Raw genomic sequence first — 17,158 nt, 5'->3', positions numbered from 1 at the left:
CCCCCCCCCCCCCCCCCCCCCACACACACACCTTCTGGAAATATAAAAGCCCTGTTGCCCGTTTCCTGCACAATAATTTGCCCCACACACACACACACACACACACACACACACACACACACACACTCCTCGTTCCTGTCCCCGGTTGTGTCTCTGTGTGTGTGACCGATAACCCCCGCGGCCGCGGTGCAGAATGAGCGCGGCGGTAACAATGCGCCGGGCTCAGAGGGAACGAGGGGGGTGTAGCGGGGGGCGCAGAAGCAGGTGGCAGTTGCCAATCTTCCTCCACCCACCCAATTAAGCCATTAATTCCTCTGTGGGGGGGGGGTTAGGGGGGTTAGGGTTAGGGGGGGGGGGCTGATAAAGTTGGTTAAGGATGGAGTCACAGGTGACCCGCTCTGTGCCTGCAGAGGTTAAGGACCCGGCTCACACGCGCACACACACACACACACACACACCTACACACCTTTACATACAAATACTCAAATACTCACACTTACACAGATACACACACACCTTTACATACAAACACACACACTCTCACACTTGGATTCATACACACACACACACACACACACACACACTTGGATACACACACACACATTTACATACAAATACACACACACACACTTAGATACAGATACACACACACACTTACAGACACAGACACACACACACAGATACATACACACACCTTTAGATACAGATACACGCACACACATTTAGATACATACACACACACACAGACACACACACACACTTAGATACATACACACACACACAGACACACACACACTTTGATACATACACACACCTTTAGATACAGATACACACACACACATTTAGATACATACACACACACACAGACACACACACACACTTTGATACATACACACACCAACACACTCTCACACTTACACAGATACACACACATTTAGATACATACACACACACACACTTAGACACACACACACACTGACACACACACACTTAGATACATACACACACTTACACACACACACACTTAGATACATACACACACCTTTAGATACAAATACACACACACACTTACAGACACACACACACACTTACACACACACACACACACACTCTCTCACACTTACACAGATACACACAAACACACACCCTTTACATACAAACACACACACACACACTTACAGACGCACAGCCGCTCACACACACTCTCATTTCTATTTGATACAAAATCCACCCCCCCCTACCTCCCCGGGCTGCGTCCCGATTGCCACAGTGTCTATTGAATTATGACAGATAAGAGCGATCAATAACATAGAGAGAGAGAGAGAATCAGAGAGAGAGAGAATCAGAGAGAGAGAGAGGTTTGGTCATAAGCATTTCATTCTCATTCATTCATTCATTTCCTTTTGTGTTTTGTGTAATGAGAGAGAGCGAGGCCGACGCATTTCCCATGACATATGATCAGTGTGTGTGTGTGTGTGTGTGTGTGTGTGTGTGTGTGTGTGTGAGAGATAGGAAGGCCTCTGGACATGTGCGTGATTGACCACGATGGATGGCTGTCAGTCATTCATCAGCATCATTCACGGGACAAATTGCTTTTCAGCGCGCACTCTCGCTGGGTTTGGGCGGGGTGGGGTGGGGTGGGACTGGGGGGGTATTTAGGGTTAAATAATTAGACTGTGTACCAAAAAAAAAATTCGGACACCACTAGTCACATTTTATTGTTTTGATTTTCTCGTGTATATGCTGAGTTTAGGCCTTCAGGTGGTCACTGGGATCAGGGTTCGAATCTTAGCGGTGCTGTCGGCCAGCCGGGCGTCTACACAGACGTCTGGTATTGCTGGAGTGGAAAGGATTTGGAGGGGTGGGGGTTGACTCTCCCTTGCTCTCTCTTATTTTCTCACACACTCTCATTCTGACTCTCAAACTCTCATTCTCGTTAGCTCACTCAGTCTCACTCGCTCTTTCTCTTACACTCTCATTTTGACTCTCATACACTCCCTCTTTTATTTTCTCTCATTTGCATTCTCTTAATCTCTTTCGCTCTTTCTCTTTTTCACTCACTCTCATTATCACTCAATCTCTTAAACTCCGTCTCTCTTACACTCTCACCCACTCTCATTCAGACTCGCTCCATCTCAAACTCTCTTTCTCTTAATCTCTCTCACACTTTCTCTTTTTCACTCACTCTCTCTCTCATTATCGCACTCACTCTCATTTAGTCTCACTCCATCTCTCCTATTTTCTCAGTCACTCTTTCTCTTTCACACTCTCATTCTGACTTTCATACACTCTATCATTCTTACTGTCATTCTCCCAATCTCTCTTGCGCTTTCTCTTTTTCACTCACTCTCGTTATTACACTCTCACCTAATCTCTCAAAATCCATCTCCACCACTCTCTCACCCACTCATTCTCTCTCTCTCATTTAGTCTCACACACTCTCTTTCAATATATCTCTCTCACATTCTCTCAATCTCTCTCGCTCTTTCTCTTTTTCACTTACTCTCATCACACTCACTCTCACTCAATCCTTCAAAATCCATCTGTCACTCTCTCTTACTCTCACTCTCTTTCACTATAACAGTCTCACTCTCACCCACACACAGTCGCTCTCTCACACTCTTATTCTGAGTGTCAAACACATTTCTCTCTTTCATTCTCTCACTTTTGCATTTTCTCTCTTTCGTTCTCTCTCACTCTCTCTCTTTCTCTCATGCTCTCTCTCACTTTCTCAACTACCTGAAAATACAAACTTTTTTTCCCCTCTGACCACAAAGGACACGCCTGACCAGCAGGTGGGGGGGAGAGGGGCAGCAGAGCAGTAATTAATTGTAAATTGAGAAAGAGCTTAGATTTGATCGCCCCCCACACACCCCATTAGAGAGAGAATCCTGATAAAGCCTGATGGGAAACGGGCAGACGCGGAGACAATGGCCGTCTGTCGTCGGCAACCTGGAATTAACCGAGCCGCCGATACAAGCCCCGATAGCGCCGGCGCGAGAGACGCCGGTATCAAAAGACAAGCAATTTAAAGGTGCTTTTTCCTCCCCAAACTTGTCTGAATGAGTTAGACGAAAGTGATTTCCTCCTCCTCCTCCTCTTCCTCCTATCATTTCAACATCCCTCTCTCTCGTTCCATCGCTCTCTCTCTCTCTCTCTCTCGCACGCTATCGTTTCGATCGGGGATTGAGGGTTTTTCTTACCCATTTGATTATCTGTCTGTATTTCACATCGGGACAAATCAGTGTAATTACACGTGATAGACAGAGCCCGGGTTCGAACGCAGGAGGTGTGTGTGTGTGTGTGTGTGTAGTCAGATGTGTGTCTGTGATAAGTCTTAGGAGGGATTAGTTTAGTGTTTCTTCATATCGAGCTCTTATCAAGAAGAACCATCCTTGACATTAGCTGTCTCCGCCCGTCACTGCCACTCTACCGATCTCTGTTCGTCTCGTTCCCAATCCAGTCACGCCCTCTGCTGCACCTTTTGTCTGCACCCTCGTCTATTTTTGGGTCCAAAATATACACGATGTGAAAAGTTCTGTAATGTCATCTTACTCGAGCTGGGGACTTCTCTGTGCCCATAAAACAGGCCTGACGGGGATAAATGCATTTGTTTCAGGGTTTGGTCTGTAATGCCTGAATGTACAGGCAGAAACTCACATATAAATGAACCAGCCTTGGTGTAAAGAGCACACAGCTTGGACCTGTGAGCAGTTATTAAAACACGTGGAAAAGTGGCATATTTATCGCCAAGGTCAGTGGAAAACAGTTTGCCATTAATAACAGATCGCTGGGACATTAGCGATACTGTGGTTAGGCCATTTAAATATCTGTTTCTTCTCTGTGCCCATAAAATAGGGCCGACAGGGATAAATGCAGTTGTTTCAGGGTTTGGTCTGTAATGCCTGAAAGTACAGGCAAAAAACTCCCATATAAATGCCCCAGCCTTGGTGTAAAGAGCACACAGCGTGGATCTTTGAGCAATTAAAACGTTTACCATTAATAACAGATCGACATATGAGAGATTCTGTCCACAGTCTAGCAAGCTTTACATCACCAAGCTTGTCGCAAAACGATGCCTGTTTTTGAGACCGTTTTCTTACCTGTCGGCCCCCGCAGGCGTACGACGGCTTCGCCAGCCTGGGCATCTCCCGGCTCCTGGAGCCGGCCGACATGGTGCTGCTGGCCATCCCGGACAAGCTGACGGTGATGACCTACCTGTACCAGATCCGCGCTCACTTCAGCGGCCAGGAGCTGAGCGTGCTGCAGATCGAGGCCCAGGCCGGCCGCAGCACCTACAAAGTGGGCGACTTCCACACCGACACCGACAGCTCCGTCGCCCACGACACCTTCTACGCCGAGGTCCACAACCAGCCGCCCAAGCCTCACCCGGCGGAGGAGGATGAGGAGGCTGAGCCGGGGGTGCAGGCGGCCCCCGAGGGCCTCGCCGGGACGTCTTCGGCCGAGGCCGAACCGAGCTCGGATCCTCCGACGTCCAGACCAGAAGCTCCCGACACGAGAGTGGACACGGTCGACGCGGAGAGGGAGAAGAAGAAAGAAAACGACCTGAGCGTTACGTTTAGCGGAGGACGGCATGAAGCGGCGCCTTCGCGGCCACCCACGCTGGGCACCAGCTTCAGTCGAGACGTGGACCTGAACAAGACGAGGAGCATCATGGGACAGAATGAGACGGACAGCAGAATGACCAAGAGCAGCTCGTTACAGGTCAACTATACAGACCCGCCCGTCAAACAGGTAAATAAACACCTGGTGCGCGATGCTAGTACACGTACAGACACGACTCGACACGGTGAGTTCTGTGAGGGTAACTGCATGAGGTCAGGTTTGAATATATGATGGTTTAATGTGGGGCAACTAACAGAGTTTCAAATATTTTCCAAATACTGCACAAATAGGTCACAAAGTTCATGATAGGGACACTGCTGATTTTTTTTAAAGGCCTTGGTGTAAATAGCACATAATCTCCCAAAATAATAATAATGATGATGATGATGATAATAATCTATAATAATAAGAATTATTAATAACAATAAATGATGATGATAGTAGTTCTAATAATGATAATATAACAGTAATAATAATAATACTAATATTTATAATAATTACAGTAATAATGACAAAGCAGTAATTTATAATAATAATATAAATAACAATAAATACTAATGATGATGATATTAGTTATAATGATATAATACAATAATAATATAAATGAAGAATAACAATCATAAATAATAATAATGGTAATAATAATAATATAATTAAAAATAATATTATTATTAATAATAATAATAATAATAGTGGTAATATTGTAATAATAGTAATAATAATAATATAATTAAAATAATATTATTAATAATAATAATAATGGTAGTAGTAGTAATAATAATAATAACAATAATGCTGATAATAATAATAATACCATATAATGGTAATAATAATAATAATAGTAATAATATTAATAATAATAATAATATCAATAGTAATAATAATAATGGTAGTAATAATCATATTAATAATAAGAATAACAATAATGATGTTAATAATAATGATAATATAATAATGGTAATAATTATAAAAATAATATTAATAATACTAATAAGAAGAAGAATTATAATGATGTTAATAATAATAATAATAATAATAATAATAATGGTAATAATAGTTATAATAATAATAAAAATAATATTCTTATTATTAATAATAATAATGATGATGGTAATAATAATAATAATATCAATAGTAATAATAATAATGGTAATAATAATCATTTTAATAATAATAATAATAATGATGTTAATAATAATAATAATAATGGTAATAATAATAATAATGATGGTGATAATACAAGCACATACATTCAGAAATCTTCATGCCACCACCACGTTAACATGCACACACACACACACACACACACACACACACACACACACACAGACGAGTAAACCCTCATACCAAACCCATCTGAGAACACTATCTATAGTCAGACAGTCGTGTAGCTGTGAGCTGTGTGTGCTATCACCCCGCACGTCCTCTCTCACATTCTACATTATTGGGGAAGGGGGGGTGGTGGGCCTTTTTTGTCATCACAGAACTGACGTGTGATTAATGCAGCGACGCCTCGCGCAATATTCCTCCTGCCTGCAGCTCGCCACGCTCCACAGCCTCCACTGCCTCATCTCTACACCCCGTGCTTCGGCCTGCCTTTATTTATCTCCCTCACACACACACACACACACACACACACTTTTTTATCCTCACATGCACGCATACATGCATACACACTCGAATTCCCTGTCCCAGATTTACACATCCACAAACACATTTTTATATGAGGCTCACACACACACACACACACACACACACACTTACTTGCCCTTACAGCTGTGTGTTTTTTAGGAAGCTGTACCAGCCCTGGCACCCAGCGCCAACAAGGAGAAGGTGGGTACCTCACAGACATGAGTTATTAAACGCCAGTGCTAACAGCTCTGATTTTCAGTAGGAGCCTTAATGATGATGATGATGATGATTAGACTGACACTTGTCCCTGGTTTTTCTCCTCCAGAAGGTTCAGTCTCGACAGGAGGAGCTGAAGGAGAGGGCCCGACTGCTGCTGGAGCAGGCTCGCAGAGACGCCGCCCTGAAAGCCAGGAACAAAGTCGTCCCCAGCGCCACCTCGCCCACGCACGCGCGCCCGCCGCAGATCTCTGACGTGAGTTACGTTTTCAGCTGTCGTGCTGTTGTATCTGCGCTCCTCTTGTCCAATCGGGTTACTTGGGTGGGACTAACGGATGATGGGAAGAAGGTCGACTAGTCAGAGGACCGTCCACATGAACTTGGAGAAGGCAGGATTCCTCTGACTAGTCGACCTTCCTCCCATTGCTACAATGTCCAGTCCTAGGAGTCCTGTGTTCTAGAAGTTGCTCTCATGTCCAGTCCTATAAGTACTATATCCTTGGAGTTCTATGTCCTAGGATTTGCGCCAATGTCCAGTCCTTGGAGTCCTATTTCTTAGGAGTCCTACGTCCTAGGAGTCCTGTGTCCTAGGAGTCCTGTGTCCTAGGAGTCCTGTGTTCTAGGAGTCCTGTGTCCTAGGAGTCCTGTGTCCTAGGAGTCCTGTGTCCTAGGAGTCCTGTGTCCTAGGAGTCCTGTGTTCTAGGAGTCCTGTGTTCTAGGAGTTGCTCCAATGTCCAGTCCTAGGAGTCCTGTGTCCTAGGAGTTGGCACCAGGGTGCTCTGCAGGGACCAGGCCATACATCTTCCTTACATGTTCTGTACACGTGTATGTGTGTAAGTTTTTACTTCGCTGGTGTTGACGTTTGTCATCCGAGTCAGTCAAGCTGTTTATAGAAGAAACTAGAACCTAAATCCACATTCATTCTAAACCAGAGAAAAAAGACTGGAGTTCTGACCAAGGGTTCGTGGAACGTAATGAAAACCTCGCGGTTCTATAGTATCTGAAAGCGAGCGTTCACAAGAGATCCAAAGCGAGTGGAAAATGGAGAACGCCGAGACTAGCGCTCACCTTCAAACCGGAGTCTGCGCGTCCTGTTTCCTTTGAACGAAAGTCCTCTGCGAGTCGGTGAAGGGGAGACGCTCCCGTAGATTAGCTACGAATTAACGCCGTGCATGTGCACGTCTCTCCCAAGGACGGCGGCGCTAATGAGCCCGGGCTGCGTTAGCGATCAGGCATGTTGAATCGCTCCGGCTTTTTTAATAGAAAACATTGATCAGAAGGAAGCCGGGACCTCGGCGCGCTGATAATTGACAAAGATTTAGATTAGATTCGGCGATGTCTTGTTTTGATTAGAGGAAGGGGGGGGGTTGGGGTTATCTCGTAACGCTGGGCGCCTTGGGCGAAACGCGCCCGCCGTGAACACACACCGTGCATTTTTTTATTCTGTTATGAGGACCAGAAGATGGACAGATGAGGGACAGCAGAGGGAAGGTTGGAAGGACACAATTACTTCATGTCCTAGATTCTGTGGTACTCATAGGGTTTGTACTAGTATAGCTATACATACATACATACATACATACATACATATATGTATGAGGTGGATTATTTTCCTCTCACTGTATAATGTACATAGGCAGTGTGTGTGTGTGTGTGTGTGTGTGTGTGTGTGTGTGTGTGTGTGTGTGTTGGGTTGGGGGGGGGTGGTCTGTCACTCACTCTTTGTCTGTGACTGCTGGTGTGTTTCACTGGTCCCGTCGCTAATCCCACCCCTCTCATCAGCCGTGTGTGTGTGTGTGTGTGTGTGTGTGTGTGTGTGTGTGTGCAGGCACTGTTTTCAGCATGCCATGCTAATTTTGTTCCAGCATCCAACATGCACCATTCGCCTTTGATCTAAGTTCACCCCTTCTGTTCTGCTGTGTGTGTGTGTGTGTGTGTGTGTGTGTGTGTGTGTGTGTGTGTGTGTGTGTGTGTGTGTGTGTGTATGTGTATGTGCGTGTGTATGTGCGTGTATGTGCGTGTGTGTGTGTTCGGTGGCTTTGATAGAAGCGTAGCAGTAATGATGGTTTTGTTCTAGACCTGAAGGCTGTAGGTATGTGGCCCTCACAACCCATTAGAACACTCTCTCACACACACACACACACACTGAATGCCACAGGCGGTAATTAGTCACACATTAAAGCTAACAGACATACATACATCATTTACAGTGTTGTAAGTGTTGTGTGTAAATAAATATGTATATATAGTAATATATATATATATATATATATGTTAGTGTATACAAACCATATGTATTTGTGTATATATACGATGCATACAAAACAAATGTAAATATAAATATACATACACATATATACACACCACACACACACTATATATATATACACATATATGTATGTATACAAACCATATGTATGTGTGTGTATATATGGTGCATACAAAATAAATGTGTGTATGTATGTGTATATATATATATATATATATATATATATATATATATATATATATATATAAATATATATATAAATATATATATATATAAAGATTGATATATAGGTAGATATACTGTATATATGTGTGTGTGTGTATATATATATATATATATATATATATATATATATATATATATATATATATACACGTGTATATATATATATATATATATATATATATATATATATATATACAGTGTATCACAAAAGTGAGTACACCCCTCACATTTCTGCAAATATTTCATTATATCTTTTCATGGGACAACACTATAGACATGAAACTTGGATATAACTTAGAGTAGTCAGTGTACAGCTTGTATAGCAGTGTAGATTTACTGTCTTCTGAAAATAACTCAACACACAGCCATTAATGTCTAAATGGCTGGCAACATAAGTGAGTACACCCCACAGTGAACATGTCCAAATTGTGCCCAAATGTGTCGTTGTCCCTCCCTGGTGTCATGTGTCAAGGTCCCAGGTGTAAATGGGGAGCAGGGCTGTTAAATTTGGTGTTTTGGGTACAATTCTCTCATACTGGCCACTGGATATTCAACATGGCACCTCATGGCAAAGAACTCTCTGAGGATGTGAGAAATAGAATTGTTGCTCTCCACAAAGATGGCCTGGGCTATAAGAAGATTGCTAACACCCTGAAACTGAGCTACAGCATGGTGGCCAAGGTCATACAGCGGTTTTCCAGGACAGGTTCCACTCGGAACAGGCTTCGCCAGGGTCGACCAAAGAAGTCGAGTCCACGTGTTCGGCGTCATATCCAGAGGTTGGCTTTAAAAAATAGACACATGAGTGCTGCCAGCATTGCTGCAGAGGTTGAAGACGTGGGAGGTCAGCCTGTCAGTGCTCAGACCATACGCCGCACACTGCATCAACTCGGTCTGCATGGTCGTCATCCCAGAAGGAAGCTGACGCACAAGAAAGCCAGCAAACAGTTTGCTGAAGACAAGCAGTCCAAGAACATGGATTACTGGAATGCCCTGTGGTCTGACGAGACCAAGATAAACTTGTTTGGCTCAGATGGTGTCCAGCATGTGTGGTGGCGCCCTGGTGAGAAGTACCAAGACAACTGTATCTTGCCTACAGTCAAGCATGGTGGTGGTAGCATCATGGTCTTGGGCTGCATGAGTGTTGCTGGCACTGGGGAGCTGCAGTTCATTGAGGGAAACATGAATTCCAACATGTACTGTGACATTCTGAAACAGAGCATGATCCCCTCCCTTCGAAAACTGGGCCTCATGGCAGTTTTCCAACAGGATAACGACCCCAAACACAACCTCCAAGATGACAACTGCCTTGCTGAGGAAGCTGAAGGTAAAGGTGATGGACTAAACCCAATTGAGCACCTGTGGCGCATCCTCAAGTGGAAGGTGGAGGAGTTCAAGGTGTCTAACATCCACCAGCTCCGTGATGTCATCATGGAGGAGTGGAAGAGGATTCCAGTAGCAACCTGTGCAGCTCTGGTGAATTCCATGCCCAGGAGGGTTAAGGCAGTGCTGGATAATAATGGTGGTCACACAAAATATTGACACTTTGGGCACAATTTGGACATGTTCACTGTGGGGTGTACTCACTTATGTTGCCAGCCATTTAGACATTAATGGCTGTGTGTTGAGTTATTTTCAGAAGACAGTAAATCTACACTGCTATACAAGTTGTACACTGACTACTCTAAGTTATATCCAAGTTTCATGTCTATAGTGTTGTCCCATGAAAATATATAATGAAATATTTGCAGAAATGTGAGGGGTGTACTCACTTTTGTGATACACTGTATATATATATATAGATACAGAGATATATATATATATATATATATATATATATATATGTATATATATACGCACACATACATACGGTTTGTATACACCACATACATGTATGTGTATATACAGTATACAGTATATATATTTGTATATATTGATACATATACGGTATATACAAACCACGTGTGTGTATATATATATACAGGGGTTGGACAATGAAACTGAAACACCTGGTTTTAGACCACAATAATTTATTAGTATGGTGTTTCAGTTTCATTGTCCAACCCCTGTATACAGGTCCTTCTCAAAAAATTAGCATATTGTGATAAAGTTCATTATTTTCCATAATGTAATGATAAAAATTAAACTTTCATATATTTTAGATTCATTGCACACCAACTGAAATATTTCAGGTCTTTTATTGTTTTAATACTGATGATTTTGGCATACAGCTCATGAAAACCCAAAATTCCTATCTCAAAAAATTAGCATATCATGAAAAGGTTCTCTAAACGAGCTATTAACCTAATCATCTGAATCAACGAATTAACTCTAAACACCTGCAAAAGATTCCTGAGGCTTTTAAAAACTCCCAGCCTGGTTCATTACTCAAAACTGCAATCATGGGTAAGACTGCCGACCTGACTGCTGTCCAGAAGGCCATCATTGACACCCTCAAGCAAGAGGGTAAGACAGAAAGAAATTTCTGAACGAATAGGCTGTTCCCAGAGTGCTGTATCAAGGCACCTCAGTGGGAAGTCTGTGGGAAGGAAAAAGTGTGGCAGAAAACGCTGCACAACGAGAAGAGGTGACCGGACCCTGAGGAAGATTGTGGAGAAGGGCCGATTCCAGACCTTGGGGGACCTGCGGAAGCAGTGGACTGAGTCTGGAGTAGAAACATCCAGAGCCACCGTGCACAGGCGTGTGCAGGAAATGGGCTACAGGTGCCGCATTCCCCAGGTCAAGCCACTTTTGAACCAGAAACAGCGGCAGAAGCGCCTGACCTGGGCTACAGAGAAGCAGCACTGGACTGTTGCTCAGTGGTCCAAAGTACTGTTTTCGGATGAAAGCAAATTTTGCATGTCATTCGGAAATCAAGGTGCCAGAGTCTGGAGGAAGACTGGGGAGAAGGAAATGCCAAAATGCCTGAAGTCCAGTGTCAAGTACCCACAGTCAGTGATGGTCTGGGGTGCCATGTCAGCTGCTGGTGTTGGTCCACTGTGTTTTATCAAGGGCAGGGTCAATGCAGCTAGCTATCAGGAGATTTTGGAGCACTTCATGCTTCCATCTGCTGAAAAGCTTTATGGAGATGAAGATTTCATTTTTCAGCACGACCTGGCACCTGCTCACAGTGCCAAAACCACTGGTGAATGGTTTACTGACCATGGTATTACTGTGCTCAATTGGCCTGCCAACTCTCCTGACCTGAACCCCATAGAGAATCTGTGGGATATTGTGAAGAGAAAGTTGAGAGACACAAGACCCAACACTCTGGATGAGCTTAAGGCCGCTATCGAAGCATCCTGGGCCTCCATAACACCTCAGCAGTGCCACAGGCTGATTGCCTCCATGCCACGCCGCATTGAAGCAGTCATTTCTGCAAAAGGATTCCCGACCAAGTATTGAGTGCATAACTGAACATAATTATTTGAAGGTTGACTTTTTTTGTATTAAAAACACTTTTCTTTTATTGGTCGGATGAAATATGCTAATTTTTTGAGATAGGAATTTTGGGTTTTCATGAGCTGTATGCCAAAATCATCAGTATTAAAACAATAAAAGACCTGAAATATTTCAGTTGGTGTGCAATGAATCTAAAATATATGAAAGTTTAATTTTTATCATTACATTATGGAAAATAATGAACTTTATCACAATATGCTAATTTTTTGAGAAGGACCTGTATATATATACACATATGAGGTGTATACTAATCATATACACTATTTACGGGCAACTTCATAAACACGATCAGCTCTGTCTGAGAGAGGGACGGCCGGTTGGGCGTTCACTCGTTAGCTGCTGTAACGGGGGTCCAATTCAAGGCCAGTGTGCGGCAGTCAGAGGTTGCCAGAACGCCCACATAAATGAAATACCCGAATTTCGGTAATAAAAACAGATCGTTGCTGTTGGTTATGAGTTTGGAAAGATTCACGTTCCTCTCTGGAAAAGTGAAGGAACGACGTGATGCAGGGACGAGACGGAGGCCAGAAAGTCGGGAATAATGCGGACGTGTCTGGTTAAATTGCCGAGCACCCGGTCCCGAATTTCCGAAGCAGCAGCTGATCAGAGGGGTAATTTCACACAACTCTGGCCAGGGTAATTATCATGGAGAGAGAGCGAGAGTGAGGGGAACAGAGAGAAAAGGGCAAGAGGGGTAAAGGGGGGGGCGATTCCAGGTGATCTCCCTCATGCTCAGTGGCTCGTTATGATTAGTTTAATTGGACTTCATACCGATGGGGGCCCTCCCTCTCCCTCTCGCTCTGAAGTGACTTTTCCCAAATGCCCATGACCCTCGCTGTCGGGAACAGACAGAACAAACCTTTGAACTCACGCCGGCTTTCTTCTGTCTGCTCACGTGTCATGACTTCTGTTTTCCCCACCGCGCTTTCTCTTCTAACCAGGATTTCTAATCGTCACAAAGCTGCTGAGATCAAATATCGATCGGATATAAACGACGGGGTTTCAGACCTTTCTCAGGATGCTTGTACCTGAATATAAAATTCAAATTTAAGCATAAACATTTAAACATTTTAAACGTCTTTTACACTTGACGCTCCAAGTTAAGTCAGGACAGTAAAGTATGGTGGTGGGAGCATCATGAATCATATATAAATGTGAAGAATTCAGCGAGAATAGCGACTCCAATCATAAACATACTGGCATTTTCCTAACCTATCCTATCACAAATTAATAAAGGTCCATCACAGTCCATCACAGGGACCCTCGTAACTTTGCGGAGCCAAATATATATATTTATTACTTAATATACTCATATACACTATTTACGGGCAACTTGATAAACATGATCAGCTGTGCCTGAGAGAGGGACGGTTATTTATTTGTGGTCATTAAATAAAACCACGTCTCGGTTTACGTTTATAAGTGCACGTCATGTTTGTTCACTCCACATTCCTACGTCCACACTTTTCTTTCTCTTCCGTCACTTTTACTTTTCGTTCTTTAATTCTCGGCGTCACGCGCTCGCACGTGCTCGCACGCGCTTTTTTTAAAGAATGTGAGAGTCTGTATTTAATGTTGGTAGTGTGTATGGGTGGTGGCTCGGTGGGTAGCACTGTCGCCTCACAGCAAGAAGGTCCTGGGTTCCATTCCTAGGTGGTCCTTTCTGTGTGGAGTTTGCATGTTCTCCCCGTGTCTGTGTATGTTTCCTCACACAGTTCAAAGACGTGCAAGTGAGGTGAATTGGAGATGCAAAATTGTCCATGATTTAAATTTGAACTGATTGAACTACCTGTCCTGTCATGAATGTAACCAAAGTGTGTAAAACATGACGTTAAAATCCTAATAAATAAATAAATAGTATACTGTGTATGGATTTATTCAAACGGCAGATCTCGCCTGTATGGGAAAAAAATGTAAGACCCTATTAGACACAAACAGCCGGTTATGAGATGAAAACGGCACGAATCATGTCTGTAAACATCAAAAACAGAAACTGAATTTTAAACTCTTTGTCACGTCTCTCTGGCACGGTGGTTCCGGGGGGGTGGGGGGGGGGGGGGTGGAGGGACTAGTTCACCCACAAGCAATCTTCCTGGCCTCTCTGTATCTGCGGCATTAATCATGCTGCTTCAGCGCAGGCGCCGTATCAACCTCACGCACCCGCGCCATCATAATTATGTCATGTACAACTGCTTTGATAGCATGTACAGTTTTCTTCTTAATTCCTTATCAAATGCATTGATCGCAGCACATGTGCATTGATCCGAGACCGCCATCTGTAGGCCCCTGATAAGGCTTAGTGCCATCTCTCTCTCTCTCTCTCTCTCTCTCTCTCTCTCTCTCTCTCTCTTGCGCTCACTCTAACCTCCACACCCCCCTCAGCACCGCCACTGTTTTGGCTCTGGGTCGAGGCCGCTGTAGGATCAGCACACACTCACCTGCCTGGCTGCATTTAAAGCGACGCCAAAGAAACAGGAACACACCTGCAGGCCTTTCTCCCTTATTCTGTAAAAAAAAAAAAAAAAAAAAAAAAAAAAAATAAATCTGACCATCATCTAGTTAGGTCAGACAGAGTTTAGTATGTTCTCTCTGTGTCTGCACTGGTTACCTTCAAATACTGCTGTTTCTTCCCAACTGCAGTAGGTGTACTGGCTGCTTTTAATTGCATTAGATAGTGTGTGTGTGTGATGACTACAAACATAGTAGAAACGATGGCACAGCAGGTAGAGTCGGTTCTGCACATCTCTGTGGTTGTGGACACCTGGGTTCGAATCTTATCTGTGGTCAGTGTGTGTGTGTGAAGTTTGGCACGTTCTCTTAAAAACGTACCTCAGGTGGACTGGATACTTTCGGCTGCTTTTTGTGGGAGTGAACGACTGAATGTTCTGTGTGTGTGTGTGTGTGTGTGTGTGTGTGTGTGTGGGTACGGGACAGACATCCGAGTCCTCTCTTCCTTCACACTGCACACTCCCACCCTCTCTCTACCCCCTTCCCAAAAAAACACCCATAACAAACATATCTGCCCTCGCTTCACAGCGGCCGGCCGCCTGGCACCGCCACGGCACCGCTACTGCACCGCCCGGCCTCATGCTTTCGCACACGTGTGTGTGTGTGTGTGTGTGTGTGTGTGTGTGTGTGTGTGTGTGTGTGTGCGCCCGCCCAGCCGAGCACCTCTTCCAAAAACGCGGCTAACCAGGCGAGGGCGGCCGTCACGACCTCACGCCTCCGTGCCGTCGCTGTGCCACCCTGTCTGTCCCGCTGGCGTCGGTCTCTAGTCAAAGACGCCCACGAGTCCTTTCAGTACTTACGTGACCGGTCAAACCGGAGACGGACGTCTGGCACGTCCAGACTCCGCCCACTTCTCACCTACCAGAATAAAGCAGCTACTGAGGCGCCTGCTTATTTATCTGCTGAGTTAGCGAATGCTACATATAGCAAAATACATATATTGTGGTGACATGGCAGTTTACTGTATGTAAGAAGTTTGGCATGTTCCCTCATGTACTGTGGTTTCTTTTCAACTCATTACAAATGCAGTAGGTGTAGTGGCTGCTTTAAATTGATCAGATAGTTTGTGTGTGTGTGTGTGTGTGTGTGTGTGTGTGTGTGTGTGTGTGTGTGTGTGTGATTAAACATTACTAGAAACAGAAACGATGGCAGAGCAGAGTTTGGTATGTTCTCTCTGTGTCAGCACTGGTTACCCACAGGAGTCCTGTAATACTCCTTAAAAATTGCAGTAGGTGTAGTGGCTGTTTTAAATTGCATCAGAATGTGTGTGTGTGTGTGTGTGTGTGTGTGTGTGTGTGGTTGCGGACACCTCCGTGGTTGCGGACACCTGGGTTCAAATCTTATCTGTGGTCAGTGTGTGTTCAGAGTTTGGCAGGTTCTCTCTCCAGTTACTGTGTGTGTGAGATACTAGAAACATAGAAACGATGGCACAGCAGGTAGTCGGTTCTGCACATCTCCATGGTTGCGGAGAATCCTATCTGTGGTCACTATATGTGTGTGTGAGGGGTTTGGTATGTTCTCTCTGGTTACCTCCAAGTACTGTTGTTTCTTCCCAACTTCCTAAACATGCAGTAGGTGTACTGGCTGCTCTAAATCGCATTACGTTGGAGTCGGTTCTGCACATCTACATGGTTGCGGAGACCTGGGTTCAAACCTTATCTGTGGTCAGTGTGTGTGTGAAGTTTGGCAGGTTCTCTCATCTATTAAAAACATACCTCAGGTGGACTGGATACTCTCGGTTGTGGACTGTGATGTGTGTCCGTTCAGCTTAATGCTTCCTCTAAAAGAGCAGCTGACCAGGCGCCCCAGCCTCACGCCTCGACGCCAGGGCCCGGGCTATCAGCCCGTCCGAGCGGCGCCAGTCTCCGTTCGCCGTCCTTTGTGTCGCTTTAAGCGGGACGCTCGCTGCCAGCCGGAGCTCATCAGCGATCTTTAGGGAGTCACTGATTTTTGTCTGGCGACCTCGTTATCCTCTGTGATCAACACACAGCCTGGATGGACCACTGATCTCTTTTTTTTGGCTCCTTCCGTGCTGCCCGTCGCTCAGCTGGAGAGTCCAGACAGTCGCGGTCAAGCTCCAGCATTCAGCCGTTTCTACCAATTAGTCGACGTCTGTATGTTGAATTGCTGGTCAAAACATTAGGAACACCTGTGGGTCGATGAAACCGTTCAGTCAGCCGCTTATGTTCCTCATCGTTTGGGATTTTCAGACCCAAGAGG

The 17,158-nt window shown here is 44.4% G+C and overlaps 1 protein-coding gene across 3 annotated transcripts in view; it reads left to right on the top strand.

Annotated features, from left to right (window-relative positions):
- Positions 1-17,158, top strand: part of ehbp1 (EH domain binding protein 1) — a 129,821-nt gene that overhangs the window by 58,175 nt on the left and 54,488 nt on the right. For all 3 annotated transcript variants that reach the window (XM_063006795.1, XM_063006794.1, XM_063006796.1), the window contains exons 13-15: positions 4,120-4,755; positions 6,418-6,459; positions 6,584-6,730. In XM_063006795.1, coding sequence (XP_062862865.1) covers positions 4,120-4,755; positions 6,418-6,459; positions 6,584-6,730 — 825 coding nt within the window. The remainder of the gene's footprint in view (positions 1-4,119; positions 4,756-6,417; positions 6,460-6,583; positions 6,731-17,158) is intronic.

Source organism: Trichomycterus rosablanca, chromosome 13 (genome assembly GCF_030014385.1).
Source record: "Trichomycterus rosablanca isolate fTriRos1 chromosome 13, fTriRos1.hap1, whole genome shotgun sequence".
In the NCBI taxonomy this organism is placed as follows: domain Eukaryota; kingdom Metazoa; phylum Chordata; class Actinopteri; order Siluriformes; family Trichomycteridae; genus Trichomycterus; species Trichomycterus rosablanca.
Note: the sequence above shows the minus strand (reverse complement) of the source record. Positions and strands in the feature narration are given on the sequence as shown.